Source organism: Tinamus guttatus, unplaced genomic scaffold (genome assembly GCF_059628265.1).
Source record: "Tinamus guttatus ecotype Peru unplaced genomic scaffold, ASM5962826v1 Tinamus_guttatus_pri_ptg000081l, whole genome shotgun sequence".
Taxonomy (NCBI): domain Eukaryota; kingdom Metazoa; phylum Chordata; class Aves; order Tinamiformes; family Tinamidae; genus Tinamus; species Tinamus guttatus.
In genome coordinates this window covers 507269-528504 of record NW_028288615.1, presented here as the reverse complement: position 1 = coordinate 528504, position 21236 = coordinate 507269, and the positions used below count along the sequence as shown (strand labels likewise).

At 58.9% G+C, this 21236-nt stretch overlaps 5 protein-coding genes across 6 annotated transcripts in view; 4 read left to right on the top strand and 1 right to left on the bottom strand.

The window, feature by feature from the left end:
* LOC104567754 (ubiquitin-associated protein 2-like) overlaps positions 1-21236 on the bottom strand; it is a 232068-nt gene that overhangs the window by 12910 nt on the left and 197922 nt on the right. The window lies entirely within an intron of this gene.
* LOC148595636 (interferon-like) lies at positions 2778-3509 on the top strand. The gene has a single exon (XM_088520196.1). It carries the CDS (start codon positions 2778-2780, stop codon positions 3507-3509), a length of 732 nt encoding a protein of 243 aa, XP_088376322.1.
* On the top strand, positions 6303-7034 carry LOC148595635 (interferon-like). Its single transcript, XM_088520195.1, has one exon. The coding sequence runs from the start codon at positions 6303-6305 to the stop codon at positions 7032-7034; it is 732 nt and encodes a 243-aa protein (XP_088376321.1).
* Positions 13346-14077, top strand: LOC148595634 (interferon-like). Its single transcript, XM_088520194.1, has one exon. The coding sequence runs from the start codon at positions 13346-13348 to the stop codon at positions 14075-14077; it is 732 nt and encodes a 243-aa protein (XP_088376320.1).
* LOC148595633 (interferon-like) lies at positions 16876-17607 on the top strand. Its single transcript, XM_088520192.1, has one exon. It carries the CDS (start codon positions 16876-16878, stop codon positions 17605-17607), a length of 732 nt encoding a protein of 243 aa, XP_088376318.1.

Here is a 21236-nt window from a genome sequence, read left to right as displayed (position 1 = left end):
AGCACCGCAGCCCGCACACCCGCAGCACCCTGCACACTCCCTATGGCCACAGCGGCCAGGCCGCGCGGGTACTGCTCCACACGGACGTGCTGCGCAGGAAGGCACAGCGGGGAAGCGAGGGGAAAGGGGCCACCAGTCACTACCCACGGCGCTCCACGTTCCTGTCGGACTGCAGCCTCCTCCGAGGCACACGAAGGTCCCAATGGAAACCCAGGGAAGACTCGCACATGCCAAGGACTATTTATTACTAAATCTTATTTATTTATTTATTTATTTATTTATATGCCTGGTGGAAATAAAGACCTTTTGCACAATAAACAGTGGTCATCGCGATTAAATCTCGTGGGAAAACTCAACATCCCCAGATGTCGGGGCAGGGCAGGGACCATCCTCCCTCCTGCCACTCGCTCTGGGCAGGACCCTCTCTCAGACCAACAGGCCTCTCGGCCTGCCCTGCGCTGGCACAAGCAGGCGCGCCAAAAGCAGCCAGTGAGGAACACAAACCCGCAGCAAGAACCTGGGCACCAAGCAGGAGGCCAAGCACGGGAGAACCCTCCAAAGGCAGACGGGCAACACACCTGCAGCACGGCTGCTCCCATCCAACAAAGAGCCCAACACTGCAGCCCCGCACAACACTTGCCACCCCACCAGCACAAGACAGGCAGAGGCCTGCCAACTTCACCCACACAAGCCCCGACACACGCAGCCCTCTCCCACCAGGCCCACAGCCCTTCCTCTCTCAGGCCAGACAGTCACAGCAGCCTGCACCAACACGCGCAACAGGACACCTGCCCCGCACCAGGGCTCGCAACACAAACCAACACCGCGTCTCACCAGCCATTCGGCTCTCATGCCTCCAGCCCACCCCCACCCAAGTGTCCTGCGCTCCGCACACGACACTGCTCAGGGCTTCGCTGCCAAGGGCCTCCTCTCCTTCACTGCTCAGGCCCCTCACAAACAAACACCCTGCCACATCCACAACCCTCAACCTCAACACTGCCAGCCACCTCCTCGCCCTGCCTCACACCGCTTTGCACTCTGCTCCCACAACTCTCTCAAACCTACAGCCACACACTCACACCTTTACTCCACACCTCATAAAAAAGACACCCCATCGCAACCAGACCACTTCTGCACAGGACACAGGCTGCACAAACTGAGAGACAAGTAGAGGTGCCCTCATGTTACCACTTTCCCCAAACAAACCCCAAAGAGACAGACAAAACTCTACGAGGCCACCCAACACCTCCAGCTCACCTGCAATCACCACGGCCTCTCCAGCCTTCTCCTGCGCAGCCCAGAGCTCACACACCGGCCTGAGCAGGAGCTCAACTGGGGACACGCCTCGCACCACAGCCCATGTTCCTGTCGTCTTCCTTCATGCCAGCACTAACACAGCAAGCACCACTGTGCTGGCGCGCAAGGAGGAGCTCTCCGAGCCGCTAAGCCCACAGCGGCACAGCGACAGCACCCGACGCTACGAGTGCTGCCCACGCACCAGCAGCCCCCTCCAAACACCAGGCCCACCACCACAAACACCTCTGCCCAGAGACACCACGCACCCACACCAGGACAGCCCCAAGGGGAACACTCATTGCGCCTCCTCCCTCTACTCCAGCACCGCACACGCAGCACACACCGCACTGTCTGCTCGAGGGCAAGGCCACAACAGGCATGCGCTTCCACCACCTCATCAGCACTACCTACAAATTACTGCGGACGACTGTACAACGGGAGACTGCCTGAAGCTGTAAGGCAAGGGAACACACGGTGCCAAAAAATCTCACTACGGAGCAAGACCCCTCTGAGAAACCAGAAAGCTCCATGCTGTCCGAGGCATCTCTTGAGGTACCTTCTATGATAAAATCTCCCCTCAACCTCCGCACGCGTGACTTTACAGCTCTCCTGAAGCAAAACATACAAGCACATATAGAAGATAAGGCCAGACTCTTGTCCCACACGAAAAAGGACACAAGGAGAACTAAGGGCACAAGGCAGAACCTGAGAGCATCAAAAACAACACAAACAGCATGAGTACTTTCACAATAAACTAACTCCAGAAGGAGAATTGGCAATGCCAATTGCAAATTGTGCAAATACTCATCCGGGGAGATGCTCAAAGAACAACTGGACAAGTTGCTCAGACACCTCCAGTGCAAACAGCCTCTGCAGCACGAGGCACCACATCCACCCCAGCCTTCTCCCAACATAGGGCACGCACCAAAACGCGCCGAGCACCAAGAGCTCTGAGACTCTAAGTCAGAAACAGCAAGAACGGCCAGCCGGAAAGCAGAACCAACACCAGGAAAGCCTGCACATTACATCAAGAAAGCAGCCTTGCCTTGGCGACGCACGGAAATACACCCGCACAAAGCGGACACGAGACCACAACGGCAAGGCGAAAGGGAAACCCGCAAACACACCTCCACCAGCACGGCTGCCACAAAGGCCATGGCCACAGCCCCCACACATACACACCAACACAACGCACTGCCTCGCCCAACTCCGCTCATCCCAACACAACCACCACAGCACCACGCAAGCACCACCGCCACCGCACAAGGCCACTTCCCTACAACACCGCAAAACCAAACAAACCAACAACCAAAACCGAAAACGGCAGCAGGAAACTCTTTGCAACTCGAAAACGACAAACGGAAAGATGCGGCACCCAATAAAGCCGCGCACACACCACACGCTCAAGCACAGCACTCGCCAGCACCACCAAGGCTCACCGGCCTCCCGCACGCCACTGCCGCACAACTCAACGCACCACCATGCCTGCGCCCGCAACACCACGGCCCTGCCTGTGGCACCGCGCTCCCGGGCTCCTGCTTCTCCTGCCCGCGGCCCTCGCCTGCACCCACCTCCGCACCCAACAGAACACCTTCAACGCCGACAGCTTCCAGCTCCTGCGCACCATGGCTCCCAACCGCACCGTGCTCTGCCACCAACACAACGTACCCTTCTCCTTCCCGGACACCCTGGGAGCAGCCAGCCACCCTCAACAAGCCACCGCCACCATCCTTCTCATCCTCCAGCAACTCTTCAACACTCTCAGCAACGAAAGCATTCCTGACCACTGGGACCGCCAAGCACACCAGCAGCTTCTCAACAAGCTTCACCATCAAATCCACCAGCTCCAGGAATGCCTCACAGCCAGCACCGTGCTTTCTAAAAGCCAAGGGCCCCGCAACTCCCGCCTCGCCATCAACACATACTTCCGCCGCATCCGCGACTTCCTCCGCACGCACGGCCACAGCTCCTGCGCCTGGGACACGGTCCGCCTCGAAGTTCACACCTGCTTCCGACACATTGACAAGCTTACGCGCGCAATGCAAAACCCGGCAGCTCCCTCCCTACAAAGCCCAACCCGTCCAAACAGCAACCTCAGCACAAGGGAGAGCTCACCAAGCCACACGGGGCATCTCCAGCAAGGACTCGCCCTCACAGGCACCGCGCAGCCCTCCACCGCACGGGGCTCCAGCCCGCCACAGCAACAGGCGTGACGGCGCTCCGCCCCGCAGCACCGCAGCCCGCACACCCGCAGCACCCTGCACACTCCCTATGGCCACAGCGGCCAGGCCGCGCGGGTACTGCTCCACACGGACGTGCTGCGCAGGAAGGCACAGCGGGGAAGCGAGGGGAAAGGGGCCACCAGTCACTACCCACGGCGCTCCACGTTCCTGTCGGACTGCAGCCTCCTCCGAGGCACACGAAGGTCCCAATGGAAACCCAGGGAAGACTCGCACATGCCAAGGACTATTTATTACTAAATCTTATTTATTTATTTATTTATTTATTTATATGCCTGGTGGAAATAAAGACCTTTTGCACAATAAACAGTGGTCATCGCGATTAAATCTCGTGGGAAAACTCAACATCCCCAGATGTCGGGGCAGGGCAGGGACCATCCTCCCTCCTGCCACTCGCTCTGGGCAGGACCCTCTCTCAGACCAACAGGCCTCTCGGCCTGCCCTGCGCTGGCACAAGCAGGCGCGCCAAAAGCAGCCAGTGAGGAACACAAACCCGCAGCAAGAACCTGGGCACCAAGCAGGAGGCCAAGCACGGGAGAACCCTCCAAAGGCAGACGGGCAACACACCTGCAGCACGGCTGCTCCCATCCAACAAAGAGCCCAACACTGCAGCCCCGCACAACACTTGCCACCCCACCAGCACAAGACAGGCAGAGGCCTGCCAACTTCACCCACACAAGCCCCGACACACGCAGCCCTCTCCCACCAGGCCCACAGCCCTTCCTCTCTCAGGCCAGACAGTCACAGCAGCCTGCACCAACACGCGCAACAGGACACCTGCCCCGCACCAGGGCTCGCAACACAAACCAACACCGCGTCTCACCAGCCATTCGGCTCTCATGCCTCCAGCCCACCCCCACCCAAGTGTCCTGCGCTCCGCACACGACACTGCTCAGGGCTTCGCTGCCAAGGGCCTCCTCTCCTTCACTGCTCAGGCCCCTCACAAACAAACACCCTGCCACATCCACAACCCTCAACCTCAACACTGCCAGCCACCTCCTCGCCCTGCCTCACACCGCTTTGCACTCTGCCCCCACAACTCTCTCAAACCTACAGCCACACACTCACACCTTTACTCCACACCTCATAAAAAAGACACCCCATCGCAACCAGACCACTTCTGCACAGGACACAGGCTGCACAAACTGAGAGACAAGTAGAGGTGCCCTCATGTTACCACTTTCCCCAAACAAACCCCAAAGAGACAGACAAAACTCTACGAGGCCACCCAACACCTCCAGCTCACCTGCAATCACCACGGCCTCTCCAGCCTTCTCCTGCGCAGCCCAGAGCTCACACACCGGCCTGAGCAGGAGCTCAACTGGGGACACGCCTCGCACCACAGCCCATGTTCCTGTCGTCTTCCTTCATGCCAGCACTAACACAGCAAGCACCACTGTGCTGGCGCGCAAGGAGGAGCTCTCCGAGCCGCTAAGCCCACAGCGGCACAGCGACAGCACCCGACGCTACGAGTGCTGCCCACGCACCAGCAGCCCCCTCCAAACACCAGGCCCACCACCACAAACACCTCTGCCCAGAGACACCACGCACCCACACCAGGACAGCCCCAAGGGGAACACTCATTGCGCCTCCTCCCTCTACTCCAGCACCGCACACGCAGCACACACCGCACTGTCTGCTCGAGGGCAAGGCCACAACAGGCATGCGCTTCCACCACCTCATCAGCACTACCTACAAATTACTGCGGACGACTGTACAACGGGAGACTGCCTGAAGCTGTAAGGCAAGGGAACACACGGTGCCAAAAAATCTCACTACGGAGCAAGACCCCTCTGAGAAACCAGAAAGCTCCATGCTGTCCGAGGCATCTCTTGAGGTACCTTCTATGATAAAATCTCCCCTCAACCTCCGCACGCGTGACTTTACAGCTCTCCTGAAGCAAAACATACAAGCACATATAGAAGATAAGGCCAGACTCTTGTCCCACACGAAAAAGGACACAAGGAGAACTAAGGGCACAAGGCAGAACCTGAGAGCATCAAAAACAACACAAACAGCATGAGTACTTTCACAATAAACTAACTCCAGAAGGAGAATTGGCAATGCCAATTGCAAATTGTGCAAATACTCATCCGGGGAGATGCTCAAAGAACAACTGGACAAGTTGCTCAGACACCTCCAGTGCAAACAGCCTCTGCAGCACGAGGCACCACATCCACCCCAGCCTTCTCCCAACATAGGGCACGCACCAAAACGCGCCGAGCACCAAGAGCTCTGAGACTCTAAGTCAGAAACAGCAAGAACGGCCAGCCGGAAAGCAGAACCAACACCAGGAAAGCCTGCACATTACATCAAGAAAGCAGCCTTGCCTTGGCGACGCACGGAAATACACCCGCACAAAGCGGACACGAGACCACAACGGCAAGGCGAAAGGGAAACCCGCAAACACACCTCCACCAGCACGGCTGCCACAAAGGCCATGGCCACAGCCCCCACACATACACACCAACACAACGCACTGCCTCGCCCAACTCCGCTCATCCCAACACAACCACCACAGCACCACGCAAGCACCACCGCCACCGCACAAGGCCACTTCCCTACAACACCGCAAAACCAAACAAACCAACAACCAAAACCGAAAACGGCAGCAGGAAACTCTTTGCAACTCGAAAACGACAAACGGAAAGATGCGGCACCCAATAAAGCCGCGCACACACCACACGCTCAAGCACAGCACTCGCCAGCACCACCAAGGCTCACCGGCCTCCCGCACGCCACTGCCGCACAACTCAACGCACCACCATGCCTGCGCCCGCAACACCACGGCCCTGCCTGTGGCACCGCGCTCCCGGGCTCCTGCTTCTCCTGCCCGCGGCCCTCGCCTGCACCCACCTCCGCACCCAACAGACCACCTTCAACGCCGACAGCTTCCAGCTCCTGCGCACCATGGCTCCCAACCGCACCGTGCTCTGCCACCAACACAACGTACCCTTCTCCTTCCCGGACACCCTGGGAGCAGCCAGCCACCCTCAACAAGCCACCGCCACCATCCTTCTCATCCTCCAGCAACTCTTCAACACTCTCAGCAACGAAAGCATTCCTGACCACTGGGACCGCCAAGCACACCAGCAGCTTCTCAACAAGCTTCACCATCAAATCCACCAGCTCCAGGAATGCCTCACAGCCAGCACCGTGCTTTCTAAAAGCCAAGGGCCCCGCAACTCCCGCCTCGCCATCAACACATACTTCCGCCGCATCCGCGACTTCCTCCGCACGCACGGCCACAGCTCCTGCGCCTGGGACACGGTCCGCCTCGAAGTTCACACCTGCTTCCGACACATTGACAAGCTTACGCGCGCAATGCAAAACCCGGCAGCTCCCTCCCTACAAAGCCCAACCCGTCCAAACAGCAACCTCAGCACAAGGGAGAGCTCACCAAGCCACACGGGGCATCTCCAGCAAGGACTCGCCCTCACAGGCACCGCGCAGCCCTCCACCGCACGGGGCTCCAGCCCGCCACAGCAACAGGCGTGACGGCGCTCCGCCCCGCAGCACCGCAGCCCGCACACCCGCAGCACCCTGCACACTCCCTATGGCCACAGCGGCCAGGCCGCGCGGGTACCGCTCCACACGGACGTGCTGCGCAGGAAGGCACAGCGGGGAAGCGAGGGGAAAGGGGCCACCAGTCACTACCCACGGCGCTCCACGTTCCTGTCGGACTGCAGCCTCCTCCGAGGCACACGAAGGTCCCAATGGAAACCCAGGGAAGACTCGCACATGCCAAGGACTATTTATTACTAAATCTTATTTATTTATTTATTTATTTATTTATATGCCTGGTGGAAATAAAGACCTTTTGCACAATAAACAGTGGTCATCGCGATTAAATCTCGTGGGAAAACTCAACATCCCCAGATGTCGGGGCAGGGCAGGGACCATCCTCCCTCCTGCCACTCGCTCTGGGCAGGACCCTCTCTCAGACCAACAGGCCTCTCGGCCTGCCCTGCGCTGGCACAAGCAGGCGCGCCAAAAGCAGCCAGTGAGGAACACAAACCCGCAGCAAGAACCTGGGCACCAAGCAGGAGGCCAAGCACAGGAGAACCCTCCAAAGGCAGACGGGCAACACACCTGCAGCACGGCTGCTCCCATCCAACAAAGAGCCCAACACTGCAGCCCCGCACAACACTTGCCACCCCACCAGCACAAGACAGGCAGAGGCCTGCCAACTTCACCCACACAAGCCCCGACACACGCAGCCCTCTCCCACCAGGCCCACAGCCCTTCCTCTCTCAGGCCAGACAGTCACAGCAGCCTGCACCAACACGCGCAACAGGACACCTGCCCCGCACCAGGGCTCGCAACACAAACCAACACCGCGTCTCACCAGCCATTCGGCTCTCATGCCTCCAGCCCACCCCCACCCAAGTGTCCTGCGCTCCGCACACGACACTGCTCAGGGCTTCGCTGCCAAGGGCCTCCTCTCCTTCACTGCTCAGGCCCCTCACAAACAAACACCCTGCCACATCCACAACCCTCAACCTCAACACTGCCAGCCACCTCCTCGCCCTGCCTCACACCGCTTTGCACTCTGCTCCCACAACTCTCTCAAACCTACAGCCACACACTCACACCTTTACTCCACACCTCACAAAAAAGACACCCCATCGCAACCAGACCACTTCTGCACAGGACACAGGCTGCACAAACTGAGAGACAAGTAGAGGCGCCCTCATGCTACCACTTTCCCCAAACAAACCCCAAAGAGACAGACAAAACTCTACGAGGCCACCCAACACCTCCAGCTCACCTGCAATCACCACGGCCTCTCCAGCCTTCTCCTACGCAGCCCAGAGCTCACACACCGGCCTGAGCAGGAGCTCAACTGGGGACACGCCTCGCACCACAGCCCATGTTCCTGTCGTCTTCCTTCATGCCAGCACTAACACAGCAAGCACCACTGTGCTGGCGCGCAAGGAGGAGCTCTCCGAGCCGCTAAGCCCACAGCGGCACAGCGACAGCACCCGACGCTACGAGTGCTGCCCACGCACCAGCAGCCCCCTCCAAACACCAGGCCCACCACCACAAACACCTCTGCCCAGAGACACAACGCACCCACACCAGGACAGCCCCAAGGGGAACACTCATTGCGCCTCCTCCCTCTACTCCAGCACCGCACACGCAGCACACACCGCACTGTCTGCTCGAGGGCAAGGCCACAACAGGCATGCGCTTCCACCACCTCATCAGCACTACCTACAAATTACTGCGGACGACTGTACAACGGGAGACTGCCTGCAGCTGTAAGGCAAGGGAACACACGGTGCCAAAAAATCTCACTACGGAGCAAGACCCCTCTGAGAAACCAGAAAGCTCCATGCTGTCCGAGGCATCTCTTGAGGTACCTTCTACGATAAAATCTCCCCTCAACCTCCGCACGCGTGACCTTACAGCTCTCCTGAAGCAAAACATACAAGCACATATAGAAGATAAGGCCAGACTCTTGTCCCACACGAAAAAGGACACAAGGAGAACTAAGGGCACAAGGCAGAACCTGAGAGCATCAAAAACAACACAAACAGCATGAGTACTTTCACAATAAACTAACTCCAGAAGGAGAATTGGCAATGCCAATTGCAAATTGTGCAAATACTCATCTGGGGAGATGCTCAAAGAACAACTGGACAAGTTGCTCAGACACCTCCAGTGCAAACAGCCTCTGCAACACGAGACACCACATCCACCCCAGCCTTCTCCCAACAAAGGGCACGCACCAAAACGCGCCGAGCACCAAGAGCTCTGAGACTCTAAGTCAGAAACAGCAAGAACGGCCAGCCGGAAAGCAGAACCAACACCAGGAAAGCCTGCACATTACATCAAGAAAGCAGCCTTGCCTTGGCGACGCACGGAAATACACCCGCACAAAGCGGACACGAGACCACAACGGCAAGGCGAAAGGGAAACCCGCAAACACACCTCCACCAGCACGGCTGCCACAAAGGCCATGGCCACAGCCCCCACACATACACACCAACACAACGCACTGCCTCGCCCAACTCCGCTCATCCCAACACAACCACCACAGCACCACGCAAGCACCACCGCCACCGCACAAGGCCACTTCCCTACAACACCGCAAAACCAAACAAACCAACAACCAAAACCGAAAACGGCAGCAGGAAACCCTTTGCAACTCGAAAACGACAAACGGAAAGATGCGGCACCCAATAAAGCCGCGCACACACCACACGCTCAAGCACAGCGCTCGCCAGCACCACCAAGGCTCACCGGCCTCCCGCACGCTACTGCCGCACAACGCAACGCACCACCATGCCTGCGCCCGCAACACCACGGCCCTGCCTGTGGCACCGCGCTCCTGGGCTCCTGCTTCTCCTGCCCGCGGCCCTCGCCTGCACCCACCTCCGCACCCAACGGAACACCTTCAACGCCGACAGCTTCCAGCTCCTGCGCACCATAGCTTCCAACCGCACCGTGCTCTGCCACCAACACAATGTACCCTTCTCCTTCCCGGACACCCTGGGAGCAGCCAGCCACCCTCAACAAGCCACCGCCACCATCCTTCTCATCCTCCAGCAACTCTTCAACACTCTCAGCAACGAAAGCATTCCTGACCACTGGGACCGCCAAGCACACCAGCAGCTTCTCAACAAGCTTCACCATCAAATCCACCAGCTCCAGGAATGCCTCACAGCCAGCACCGGGCTTTCTAAAAGCCAAGGGCCCCGCAACTCCCGCCTCGCCATCAACACATACTTCCGCCGCATCCACGACTTCCTCCGCACGCACGGCCACAGCTCCTGCGCCTGGGACACGGTCCGCCTCGAAGTTCACACCTGCTTCCGACACATTGACAAGCTTACGCGCGCAATGCAAAACCCGGCAGCTCCCTCCCTACAAAGCCCAACCCGTCCAAACAGCAACCTCAGCACAAGGGAGAGCTCACCAAGCCACACGGGGCATCTCCAGCAAGGACTCGCCCTCACAGGCACCGCGCAGCCCTCCACCGCACGGGGCTCCAGCCCGCCACAGCAACAGGCGTGACGGCGCTCCGCCCCGCAGCACCGCAGCCCGCACACCCGCAGCACCCTGCACACTCCCTGTGGCCACAGCGGCCAGGCCGCGCGGGCTACCGCTCCACACGGATGTGCTGCGCAGGAAGGCACAGCGGGGAAGCGAGGGGAAAGGGGCCACCAGTCACTACCCACGGCGCTCCACGTTCCTGTCGGACTGCAGCCTCCTCCGAGGCACACGAAGGTCCCAATGGAAACCCAGGGAAGACTCGCACATGCCAAGGACTATTTATTACTAAATCTTATTTATTTATTTATTTATATGCCTGGTGGAAATAAAGACCTTTTGCACAATAAACAGTGGTCATCGCGATTAAATCTCGTTGGAAAACTCAACATCCCCAGATGTCGGGGCAGGGCAGGGACCATCCTCCCTCCTGCCACTCGCTCTGGGCAGGACCCTCTCTCAGACCAACAGGCCTCTTGGCCTGCCCTGCGCTGGCACAAGCAGGCGCGCCAAAAGCAGCCAGTGAGGAACACAAACCCGCAGCAAGAACCTGAGCACCAAGCAGGAGGCCAAGCACAGGAGAACCCTCCAAAGGCAGACGGGCAACACACCTGCAGCACGGCTGCTCCCATCCAACAAAGAGCCCAACACTGCAGCCCCGCACAACACTTGCCACCCCACCAGCACAAGACAGGCAGAGGCCTGCCAACTTCACCCACACAAGCCCCGACACACGCAGCCCTCTCCCACCAGGCCCACAGCCCTTCCTCTCTCAGGCCAGACAGTCACAGCAGCCTGCACCAACACGCGCAACAGGACACCTGCCCCGCACCAGGGCTCGCAACACAAACCAACACCGCGTCTCACCAGCCATTCGGCTCTCATGCCTCCAGCCCACCCCCACCCAAGTGTCCTGCGCTCCGCACACGACACTGCTCAGGGCTTCGCTGCCAAGGGCCTCCTCTCCTTCACTGCTCAGGCCCCTCACAAACAAACACCCTGCCACATCCACAACCCTCAACCTCAACACTGCCAGCCACCTCCTCGCCCTGCCTCACACCGCTTTGCACTCTGCCCCCACAACTCTCTCAAACCTACAGCCACACACTCACACCTTTACTCCACACCTCATAAAAAAGACACCCCATCGCAACCAGACCACTTCTGCACAGGACACAGGCTGCACAAACTGAGAGACAAGTAGAGGTGCCCTCATGTTACCACTTTCCCCAAACAAACGCCAAAGAGACAGACAAAACTCTACGAGGCCACCCAACACCTCCAGCTCACCTGCAATCACCACGGCCTCTCCAGCCTTCTCCTGCGCAGCCCAGAGCTCACACACCGGCCTGAGCAGGAGCTCAACTGGGGACACGCCTCGCACCACAGCCCATGTTCCTGTCGTCTTCCTTCATGCCAGCACTAACACAGCAAGCACCACTGTGCTGGCGCGCAAGGAGGAGCTCTCCGAGCCGCTAAGCCCACAGCGGCACAGCGACAGCACCCGACGCTACGAGTGCTGCCCACGCACCAGCAGCCCCCTCCAAACACCAGGCCCACCACCACAAACACCTCTGCCCAGAGACACCACGCACCCACACCAGGACAGCCCCAAGGGGAACACTCATTGCGCCTCCTCCCTCTACTCCAGCACCGCACACGCAGCACACACCGCACTGTCTGCTCGAGGGCAAGGCCACAACAGGCATGCGCTTCCACCACCTCATCAGCACTACCTACAAATTACTGCGGACGACTGTACAACGGGAGACTGCCTGAAGCTGTAAGGCAAGGGAACACACGGTGCCAAAAAATCTCACTACGGAGCAAGACCCCTCTGAGAAACCAGAAAGCTCCATGCTGTCCGAGGCATCTCTTGAGGTACCTTCTATGATAAAATCTCCCCTCAACCTCCACACGCGTGACTTTACAGCTCTCCTGAAGCAAAACATACAAGCACATATAGAAGATAAGGCCAGACTCTTGTCCCACACGAAAAAGGACACAAGGAGAACTAAGGGCACAAGGCAGAACCTGAGAGCATCAAAAACAACACAAACAGCATGAGTACTTTCACAATAAACTAACTCCAGAAGGAGAATTGGCAATGCCAATTGCAAATTGTGCAAATACTCATCCGGGGAGATGCTCAAAGAACAACTGGACAAGTTGCTCAGACACCTCCAGTGCAAACAGCCTCTGCAGCACGAGGCACCACATCCACCCCAGCCTTCTCCCAACATAGGGCACGCACCAAAACGCGCCGAGCACCAAGAGCTCTGAGACTCTAAGTCAGAAACAGCAAGAACGGCCAGCCGGAAAGCAGAACCAACACCAGGAAAGCCTGCACATTACATCAAGAAAGCAGCCTTGCCTTGGCGACGCACGGAAATACACCCGCACAAAGCGGACACGAGACCACAACGGCAAGGCGAAAGGGAAACCCGCAAACACACCTCCACCAGCACGGCTGCCACAAAGGCCATGGCCACAGTCCCCACACATACACACCAACACAACGCACTGCCTCGCCCAACTCCGCTCATCCCAACACAACCACCACAGCACCACGCAAGCACCACCGCCACCGCACAAGGCCACTTCCCTACAACACCGCAAAACCAAACGAACCAACAACCAAAACCGAAAACGGCAGCAGGAAACTCTTTGCAACTCGAAAATGACAAACGGAAAGATGCGGCACCCAATAAAGCCGCGCACACACCACACGCTCAAGCACAGCGCTCGCCAGCACCACCAAGGCTCACCGGCCTCCCGCACGCCACTGCCGCACAACTCAACGCACCACCATGCCTGCGCCCGCAACACCACGGCCCTGCCTGTGGCACCGCGCTCCCGGGCTCCTGCTTCTCCTGCCCGCGGCCCTCGCCTGCACCCACCTCCGCACCCAACAGAACACCTTCAACGCCGACAGCTTCCAGCTCCTGCGCACCATGGCTCCCAACCGCACCGTGCTCTGCCACCAACACAACGTACCCTTCTCCTTCCCGGACACCCTGGGAGCAGCCAGCCACCCTCAACAAGCCACCGCCACCATCCTTCTCATCCTCCAGCAACTCTTCAACACTCTCAGCAACGAAAGCATTCCTGACCACTGGGACCGCCAAGCACACCAGCAGCTTCTCAACAAGCTTCACCATCAAATCCACCAGCTCCAGGAATGCCTCACAGCCAGCACCGTGCTTTCTAAAAGCCAAGGGCCCCGCAACTCCCGCCTCGCCATCAACACATACTTCCGCCGCATCCACGACTTCCTCCGCACGCACGGCCACAGCTCCTGCGCCTGGGACACGGTCCGCCTCGAAGTTCACACCTGCTTCCGACACATTGACAAGCTTACGCGCGCAATGCAAAACCCGGCAGCTCCCTCCCTACAAAGCCCAACCCGTCCAAACAGCAACCTCAGCACAAGGGAGAGCTCACCAAGCCACACGGGGCATCTCCAGCAAGGACTCGCCCTCACAGGCACCGCGCAGCCCTCCACCGCACGGGGCTCCAGCCCGCCACAGCAACAGGCGTGACGGCGCTCCGCCCCGCAGCACCGCAGCCCGCACACCCGCAGCACCCTGCACACTCCCTGTGGCCACAGCGGCCAGGCCGCGCGGGCTACCGCTCCACACGGACGTGCTGCGCAGGAAGGCACAGCGGGGAAGCGAGGGGAAAGGGGCCACCAGTCACTACCCACGGCGCTCCACGTTCCTGTCGGACTGCAGCCTCCTCCGAGGCACACGAAGGTCCCAATGGAAACCCAGGGAAGACTCGCACATGCCAAGGACTATTTATTACTAAATCTTATTTATTTATTTATTTATTTATTTATTTATATGCCTGGTGGAAATAAAGACCTTTTGCACAATAAACAGTGGTCATCGCGATTAAATCTCGTGGGAAAACTCAACATCCCCAGATGTCGGGGCAGGGCAGGGACCATCCTCCCTCCTGCCACTCGCTCTGGGCAGGACCCTCTCTCAGACCAACAGGCCTCTCGGCCTGCCCTGCGCTGGCACAAGCAGGCGCGCCAAAAGCAGCCAGTGAGGAACACAAACCCGCAGCAAGAACCTGGGCACCAAGCAGGAGGCCAAGCACGGGAGAACCCTCCAAAGGCAGACGGGCAACACACCTGCAGCACGGCTGCTCCCATCCAACAAAGAGCCCAACACTGCAGCCCCGCACAACACTTGCCACCCCACCAGCACAAGACAGGCAGAGGCCTGCCAACTTCACCCACACAAGCCCCGACACACGCAGCCCTCTCCCACCAGGCCCACAGCCCTTCCTCTCTCAGGCCAGACAGTCACAGCAGCCTGCACCAACACGCGCAACAGGACACCTGCCCCGCACCAGGGCTCGCAACACAAACCAACACCGCGTCTCACCAGCCATTCGGCTCTCATGCCTCCAGCCCACCCCCACCCAAGTGTCCTGCGCTCCGCACACGACACTGCTCAGGGCTTCGCTGCCAAGGGCCTCCTCTCCTTCACTGCTCAGGCCCCTCACAAACAAACACCCTGCCACATCCACAACCCTCAACCTCAACACTGCCAGCCACCTCCTCGCCCTGCCTCACACCGCTTTGCACTCTGCCCCCACAACTCTCTCAAACCTACAGCCACACACTCACACCTTTACTCCACACCTCATAAAAAAGACACCCCATCGCAACCAGACCACTTCTGCACAGGACACAGGCTGCACAAACTGAGAGACAAGTAGAGGTGCCCTCATGTTACCACTTTCCCCAAACAAACCCCAAAGAGACAGACAAAACTCTACGAGGCCACCCAACACCTCCAGCTCACCTGCAATCACCACGGCCTCTCCAGCCTTCTCCTGCGCAGCCCAGAGCTCACACACCGGCCTGAGCAGGAGCTCAACTGGGGACACGCCTCGCACCACAGCCCATGTTCCTGTCGTCTTCCTTCATGCCAGCACTAACACAGCAAGCACCACTGTGCTGGCGCGCAAGGAGGAGCTCTCCGAGCCGCTAAGCCCACAGCGGCACAGCGACAGCACCCGACGCTACGAGTGCTGCCCACGCACCAGCAGCCCCCTCCAAACACCAGGCCCACCACCACAAACACCTCTGCCCAGAGACACCACGCACCCACACCAGGACAGCCCCAAGGGGAACACTCATTGCGCCTCCTCCCTCTACTCCAGCACCGCACACGCAGCACACACCGCACTGTCTGCTCGAGGGCAAGGCCACAACAGGCATGCGCTTCCACCACCTCATCAGCACTACCTACAAATTACTGCGGACGACTGTACAACGGGAGACTGCCTGCAGCTGTAAGGCAAGGGAACACACGGTGCCAAAAAATCTCACTACGGAGCAAGACCCCTCTGAGAAACCAGAAAGCTCCATGCTGTCCGAGGCATCTCTTGAGGTACCTTCTACGATAAAATCTCCCCTCAACCTCCGCACGCGTGACCTTACAGCTCTCCTGAAGCAAAACATACAAGCACATATAGAAGATAAGGCCAGACTCTTGTCCCACACGAAAAAGGACACAAGGAGAACTAAGGGCACAAGGCAGAACCTGAGAGCATCAAAAACAACACAAACAGCATGAGTACTTTCACAATAAACTAACTCCAGAAGGAGAATTGGCAATGCCAATTGCAAATTGTGCAAATACTCATCTGGGGAGATGCTCAAAGAACAACTGGACAAGTTGCTCAGACACCTCCAGTGCAAACAGCCTCTGCAACACGAGACACCACATCCACCCCAGCCTTCTCCCAACAAAGGGCACGCACCAAAACGCGCCGAGCACCAAGAGCTCTGAGACTCTAAGTCAGAAACAGCAAGAACGGCCAGCCGGAAAGCAGAACCAACACCAGGAAAGCCTGCACATTACATCAAGAAAGCAGCCTTGCCTTGGCGACGCACGGAAATACACCCGCACAAAGCGGACACCAGACCACAACGGCAAGGCGAAAGGGAAACCCGCAAACACACCTCCACCAGCACGGCTGCCACAAAGGCCATGGCCACAGCCCCCACACATACACACCAACACAACGCACTGCCTCGCCCAACTCCGCTCATCCCAACACAACCACCACAGCACCACGCAAGCACCACCGCCACCGCACAAGGCCACTTCCCTACAACACCGCAAAACCAAACAAACCAACAACCAAAACCGAAAACGGCAGCAGGAAACCCTTTGCAACTCGAAAACGACAAACGGAAAGATGCGGCACCCAATAAAGCCGCGCACACACCACACGCTCAAGCACAGCGCTCGCCAGCACCACCAAGGCTCACCGGCCTCCCGCACGCTACTGCCGCACAACGCAACGCACCACCATGCCTGCGCCCGCAACACCACGGCCCTGCCTGTGGCACCGCGCTCCTGGGCTCCTGCTTCTCCTGCCCGCGGCCCTCGCCTGCACCCACCTCCGCACCCAACAGAACACCTTCAACGCCGACAGCTTCCAGCTCCTGCGCACCATAGCTTCCAACCGCACCGTGCTCTGCCACCAACACAATGTACCCTTCTCCTTCCCGGACACCCTGGGAGCAGCCAGCCACCCTCAACAAGCCACCGCCACCATCCTTCTCATCCTCCAGCAACTCTTCAACACTCTCAGCAACGAAAGCATTCCTGACCACTGGGACCGCCAAGCACACCAGCAGCTTCTCAACAAGCTTCACCATCAAATCCACCAGCTCCAGGAATGCCTCACAGCCAGCACCGGGCTTTCTAAAAGCCAAGGGCCCCGCAACTCCCGCCTCGCCATCAACACATACTTCCGCCGCATCCACGACTTCCTCCGCACGCACGGCCACAGCTCCTGCGCCTGGGACACGGTCCGCCTCGAAGTTCACACCTGCTTCCGACACATTGACAAGCTTACGCGCGCAATGCAAAACCCGGCAGCTCCCTCCCTACAAAGCCCAACCCGTCCAAACAGCAACCTCAGCACAAGGGAGAGCTCACCAAGCCACACAGGGCATCTCCAGCAAGGACTCGCCCTCACAGGCACCGCGCAGCCCTCCACCGCACGGGGCTCCAGCCCGCCACAGCAACAGGCGTGACGGCGCTCCGCCCCGCAGCACCGCAGCCCGCACACCCGCAGCACCCTGCACACTCCCTGTGGCCACAGCGGCCAGGCCGCGCGGGCTACCGCTCCACACGGATGTGCTGCGCAGGAAGGCACAGCGGGGAAGCGAGGGGAAAGGGGCCACCAGTCACTACCCACGGCGCTCCACGTTCCTGTCGGACTGCAGCCTCCTCCGAGGCACACGAAGGTCCCAATGGAAACCCAGGGAAGACTCGCACATGCCAAGGACTATTTATTACTAAATCTTATTTATTTATTTATTTATATGCCTGGTGGAAATAAAGACCTTTTGCACAATAAACAGTGGTCATCGCGATTAAATCTCGTGGGAAAACTCAACATCCCCAGATGTCGGGGCAGGGCAGGGACCATCCTCCCTCCTGCCACTCGCTCTGGGCAGGACCCTCTCTCAGACCAACAGGCCTCTCGGCCTGCCCTGCGCTGGCACAAGCAGGCGCGCCAAAAGCAGCCAGTGAGGAACACAAACCCGCAGCAAGAACCTGAGCACCAAGCAGGAGGCCAAGCACAGGAGAACCCTCCAAAGGCAGACGGGCAACACACCTGCAGCACGGCTGCTCCCATCCAACAAAGAGCCCAACACTGCAGCCCCGCACAACACTTGCCACCCCACCAGCACAAGACAGGCAGAGGCCTGCCAACTTCACCCACACAAGCCCCGACACACGCAGCCCTCTCCCACCAGGCCCACAGCCCTTCCTCTCTCAGGCCAGACAGTCACAGCAGCCTGCACCAACACGCGCAACAGGACACCTGCCCCGCACCAGGGCTCGCAACACAAACCAACACCGCGTCTCACCAGCCATTCGGCTCTCACGCCTCCAGCCCACCCCCACCCAAGTGTCCTGCGCTCCGCACACGACACTGCTCAGGGCTTCGCTGCCAAGGGCCTCCTCTCCTTCACTGCTCAGGCCCCTCACAAACAAACACCCTGCCACATCCACAACCCTCAACCTCAACACTGCCAGCCACCTCCTCGCCCTGCCTCACACCGCTTTGCACTCTGCCCCCATAACTCTCTCCAACCTACAGCCACACACTCACACCTTTACTCCACACCTCATAAAAAAGACACCCCATCGCAACCAGACCACTTCTGCACAGGACACAGGCTGCACAAACTGAGAGACAAGTAGAGGTGCCCTCATGTTACCACTTACCCCAAACAAACCCCAACGAGACAGATAAAACTCTACGAGGCCACCCAACACCTCCAGCTCACCTGCAATCACCACGGCCTCTCCAGCCTTCTCCTACGCAGCCCAGAGCTCACACACCGGCCTGAGCAGGAGCTCAACTGGGGACACGCCTCGCACCACAGCCCATGTTCCTGTCGTCTTCCTTCATGCCAGCACTAACACAGCAAGCACCACTGTGCTGGCGCGCAAGGAGGAGCTCTCCGAGCCGCTAAGCCCACAGCGGCACAGCGACAGCACCCGACGCTACGAGTGCTGCCCACGCACCAGCAGCCCCCTCCAAACACCAGGCCCACCACCACAAACACCTCTGCCCAGAGACACAACGCACCCACACCAGGACAGCCCCAAGGGGAACACTCATTGCGCCTCCTCCCTCCACTCCAGCACCGCACACGCAGCACACACCGCACTGTCTGCTCGAGGGCAAGGCCACAACAGGCATGCGCTTCCACCACCTCATCAGCGCTACCTACAAATTACTGCGGACGACTGTACAACGGGAGACTGCCTGAAGCTGTAAGGCAAGGGAACACACGGTGCCAAAAAATCTCACTACGGAGCAAGACCCCTCTGAGAAACCAGAAAGCTCCATGCTGTCCGAGGCATCTCTTGAGGTACCTTCTACGATAAAATCTCCCCTCAACCTCCGCACGCGTGACCTTACAGCTCTCCTGAAGCAAAACATACAAGCACATATAGAAGATAAGGCCAGACTCTTCTCCCACACGAAAAAGGACACAAGGAGAACTAAGGGCACAAGGCAGAACCTGAGAGCATCAAAAACAACACAAACAGCATGAGTACTTTCACAATAAACTAACTCCAGAAGGAGAATTGGCAATGCCAATTGCAAATTGTGCAAATACTCATCTGGGGAGATGCTCAAAGAACAACTGCACAAGTTGCTCAGACACCTCCAGTGCAAACAGCCTCTGCAGCACGAGGCACCACATCCACCCCCAGCCTTCTCCCAACAAAGGGCACGCACCAAAACGTGCAAAGCACCAAGAGCTCTGAGACTCTAAGTCAGAAACAGCAAGAACGGCCAGCCGGAAAGCAGAACCAACACCAGGAAAGCCTGCACATTACATCAAGAAAGCAGCCTTGCCTTGGCGACGCACGGAAATACACCCGCACAAAGCGGACACGAGACCACAACGGCAAGGCGAAAGGGAAACCCGCAAACACACCTCCACCAGCACGGCTGCCACAAAGGCCATGGCCACAGCCCCCACACATACACACCAACACAACGCACTGCCTCACCCAACTCCGCTCATCCCAACACAACCACCACAGCACCACGCAAGCACCACCGCCACCGCACAAGGCCACTTCCCTACAACACCGCAAAACCAAACGAACCAACAACCAAAACCGAAAACGGCAGCAGGAAACCCTTTGCAACTCGAAAACGACAAACGGAAAGATGCGGCACCCAATAAAGCCGCGCACACACCACACGCTCAAGCACAGCGCTCGCCAGCACCACCAAGGCTCACCGGCCTCCCGCACGCTACTGCCGCACAACGCAACGCACCACCATGCCTGCACCCGCAACACCACGGCCCTGCCTGTGGCACCGCGCTCCTGGGCTCCTGCTTCTCCTGCCCGCGGCCCTCGCCTGCACCCACCTCCGCACCCAACAGAACACCTTCAACGCCGACAGCTTCCAGCTCCTGCGCACCATAGCTTCCAACCGCACCGTGCTCTGCCACCAACACAATGTACCCTTCTCCTTCCCGGACACCCTGGGAGCAGCCAGCCACCCTCAACAAGCCACCGCCACCATCCTTCTCATCCTCCAGCAACTCTTCACAACTCTCAGCAACGAAAGCATTCCTGACCACTGGGACCGCCAAGCACACCAGCAGCTTCTCAACAAGCTTCACCATCAATTCCACCAGCTCCAGGAATGCCTCACAGCCACCACCGGGCTTTCTAAAAGCCAAGGGCCCCGCAACTCCCGCCTCGCCATCAACACATACTTCCGCCGCATCCGCGACTTCCTCCGCACGCACGGCCACAGCTCCTGCGCCTGGGACACGGTCCGCCTCGAAGTTCACACCTGCTTCCGACACATTGACAAGCTTACGCGCGCAATGCAAAACCCGGCAGCTCCCTCCCTACAAAGCCCAACCCGTCCAAACAGCAACCTCAGCACAAGGGAGAGCTCACCAAGCCACACAGGGCATCTCCAGCAAGGACTCGCCCTCACAGGCACCGCGCAGCCCTCCACCGCACGGGGCTCCAGCCCGCCACAGCAACAGGCGTGACGGCGCTCCGCCCCGCAGCACCGCAGCCCGCACACCCACAGCACCCTGCACACTCCCTGTGGCCACAGCGGCCAGGCCGCGCGGGCTACCGCTCCACACGGATGTGCTGC